Below are 3352 nucleotides of genomic sequence, written 5' to 3'. Positions count from 1 at the left end.
AAATTACACGAGTTTTAGTTTGCCCAGCGGGACGTTAGGTCACCATTGGCACCCACGCAACTGCTAATTTCGGGTCCCGCTACTGTATGTTGTCATTAAACAGTTGGTTTTTAAATACATATTGGATACAATGCATTACCATCGCCATTTGAAGCTCTGGAGTGTTGGGCCTACTGCTTCAACATCAGAGCTGTGGTTTGCAGAGCTCCCAGCCTTGGGCTGCGCTGATTTCAACATCGCGGAGCCCTGGGATCCCTTTGCCGAGGGCCGCCAGCGTGAATCTCCGGCCTGCTCAGCCTGTGGACTTCGGGAGCCACGGTCTCCGGTAGGAAGTGGCCGATTCGGAAGTCCAAGCCGCTGAGGGTGTTCTTCTGTTCCGACGTCGGAGTTCCATCATCCTGGCGAGAGGGCCTGAACACACGGCAAGGATAGGGGTTGGGGCCGGAGGAAGGCAGGTGAGGCCAAGGCGATGTCTGGTAGGGGGTGGTGGATGGTCAGGGGCGAGGGGGTATGAGGACTGTAGTGTGGGTGGGGAAGAGCTGGGGTCACATGGTTTGAGGGGGATGGGGAAGACCCAGTGGAACAGCCACTGAGGTTACCAGGGTTAGGGGGACTAGCACTAGGACCCAGCGCAGTCAAACCCAGGGGAGTTGGAGTCTGCAGCGTGGAAGCTTCAGGCCCGGTGCTGAGCCCAGGATTCAGGTAAGGTGATGGCTTAGGGCTGCTGGAGAGCGATGGTGTGGCGAGGGTCGGTGGAGTCAATGGTGGAAGACCACGGGGAGTGGAGTCGGGGTCAGCGGGCGAAGCATGGGAGGTCTTGGTGGGCGGATGGTCGGTGGGGCGGCGGGGTTCGGTGAGGCAGCGAGCTGAGTAGGCCCGGTGCAGCGGGGAGGTGGGTAGGCCCGGTGGGGCGGCGAGGTGGATAGGCCCCGGTGGGGCGGTGAGGTGGGTAGGCCCCGGTGGGGCGGTGAGGTGGGTAGGCCCGGTGGGGCGGTGAGGTGGGTAGGCCCGGTGGGGCGGTGAGGTGGGTTGGCCCCGGTGGGGCGGTGAGGTGGGTAGGCCCGGTGCAGCGGGGAGGTGGATAGGCCCCGGTGGGGCGGCGAGATGGGTAGGTCCCGGTGAGGCGGCGATGTTCGGCGGGCCCGGTGGGGCGGTGAGGTGGGTAGGCCTCGGTGGGGCGGTGAGGTGGGTAGGCCCCGGTGGGGCGGCGAGTTTCGGCACGCCGCTCCGCGATGGTACCTCAGTGCTGAAGCTGCAGCTCGAAGCCCTGCCCGGTCCCGGCAGGAAAGGCCGCGCCAATGCGAATGGTAGGCCGCGAGGAAGGGGCGAAGATGCGGCTCGCCCAGGTAGGGACTGGGGAAAATGGATAAATAAACTACATACCTTTCCTTTGTCCTGCACTTGCGATCCGTGATGGTGAAGGAGTTTTTAGTCGCGTAGAACGGATTTTCAGCATCTGGTCTTTGAGTAGCAGTCTGAGCAAACAAACTTTGGAGCAAATTCCTCTTCGACAACGAATATAAACCTCACCTGCATTTTAATCCACCCCCGCCCCCTCCACACGACCAAAGCCTCTGGATTCGCAAGCACAGCGCCACTGATGGTAGGTTTTGCATCAACGCCACTGTGTCAAATGTTTTATACACCTTGGCGGAGCGAGGCCGAGGCCCCCCTAGATCTCGAGGCCCTTAGCTTAAGCTTATGAAGCTTATATGTAAATCCGGCCCTGCCTACAGCCCTGCCTGGACTGATGGGACACCAGCCTGGAGCCGTGCAGCTACCGCTGCTTCTCGGCGCCACGGAGAGGACCCGGCAGCGTTAGCGGAGAGGTCGGTGCGGTGGCTGATGATGGTGCCGACCGACGGATGAGGTGGGAGTGAGGACGCCACTGCCGAGGGAAGGAACAATGGAGGACCCGGCGTGGGGGGAGACCACCATGAGAGGGGGGAAAAGAGCAAAGGGGGACCTGGTGCACGGGGTGGGGGGGGGATTTGTAAATGCCCTTGATATGGCGAGTATTCGCATACCTTGCAAAGATTTTCACTGTGACTTGTCACATGTGACAATAAAGTATTCAATTCAATGTGCAGGCAGAGGGGTTAGAATAATTTGGCATCTCACATCTAGAAGGGCCGAGATGACCTGTTTCCATGCTGTGATTGTTATATGGTTATATCATGTTCACCACAGACATTGTGGGCCGAAGGGCCTGTTCCTGTTCTACATCATCTCTTTAAACCTCTTGTACACATGGTTGCAGCGTGCCTTGCTCCGAGTTCTCTGGAGATTGTTCCACAATCTTTAGCCTCATATATTAATATTTGATATTGGACTTTGGCCTCATGTTGATAAGGTAATTTATCAGTACCTGGGAATATGGCATTGCAATCACCGAGACTTGGCTGTTAGAAGGGCAGAACTGGCAACTCGACGTTCCAGGGTGTAGAAGTTAACTCAGCATTCGAGGGTGGGGAGGATTTAATCGTGGCCAGGAGGGGTGTAAAAGAGGGTGGGGTCAGTGGGACTGTCTTCTGCTGAGAGAATGGAACAGCTGGACTTGTACACTCTGGAGTTTAGAAGGATGAGAGGGTATCTCATTGAAACCCTCCGCTCTATAATCTTTGATTCAGACTGGAGAAAGGACTCGTCCCGAAAACATCACCCATCCCTTCTCTCCAGAGATGCTGCCTGCCCCGCTGCGTTACTCCAGCATTTTGTGTTTATCTTCGGTGTAAACCAGCATCTGCAGTTCCTTCCTGCACCATTCGGATGGGACCTCCTTGCTCCCCTTATACACTCGTGCAGGATGGACTGTACGCGGCAGCGCGCTACTGCTCGTGCACCTTGTTGCTGCTCGTGCACGTTGCTGCTCGTGCACCTTATTACTCGTGCACGTTGCTGCTCGTGCACCTTTTTGCTGCTGGTGCACCTTGTTGTTGCTGGTGCACCTTATTACTCGTGCACGTTGCTGCTGCTGGTGCACGTTGCTGCCTGTGCACCTTATTACTCGTGCACGTTGCTGCTCGTGCACCTTGTTGCTGGTGCACCTAATTGCTCGTGCACCTTATTGCTCGTGCACCTTGCTGCTCGTGCACCTTATTACTCGTGCACGTTGCTGCTCGTGCACCTTATTACTCGTGCACGTTGCTGCTGGTGCACCTTATTACACCGTGCGCGTTGCTGCCGGTGCACGAGGACTGGCGCCGGGAGCGCGCGGCTGCTGGTCGGCGCGAGGCAGCTGGTCGGGCGCGGGCACGAGGCGAGTGGTGCAGCGGGCGGCGCGAGGAGGAGGAGGAGGCGGCGATGGTGGGCGCGCTGCTGTGCTACGTGTTGGCGCCGCTCGCACAGCTCA

General features: G+C 58.1%; 1 protein-coding gene across 1 annotated transcript in view; it reads left to right on the top strand.

Annotated features, from left to right (window-relative positions):
- The first annotated feature begins 3227 nt into the window (after positions 1 to 3227).
- Positions 3228 to 3352, top strand: part of angel1 (angel homolog 1) — a 30841-nt gene continuing 30716 nt past the window's right edge. The window contains exon 1 of the mRNA XM_033027528.1: positions 3228 to 3352. This exon is cut by the window's right edge and continues 15 nt beyond it. Within this exon, the coding sequence (XP_032883419.1) occupies positions 3304 to 3352 (49 nt within the window). The 5' untranslated portion in view covers positions 3228 to 3303.

Source organism: Amblyraja radiata, chromosome 9 (assembly GCF_010909765.2).
Source record: "Amblyraja radiata isolate CabotCenter1 chromosome 9, sAmbRad1.1.pri, whole genome shotgun sequence".
NCBI lineage: Eukaryota > Metazoa > Chordata > Chondrichthyes > Rajiformes > Rajidae > Amblyraja > Amblyraja radiata.
The sequence above is the reverse complement of the archived record's forward strand: the minus strand, read 5'-3'. Positions and strand labels throughout refer to the sequence as shown.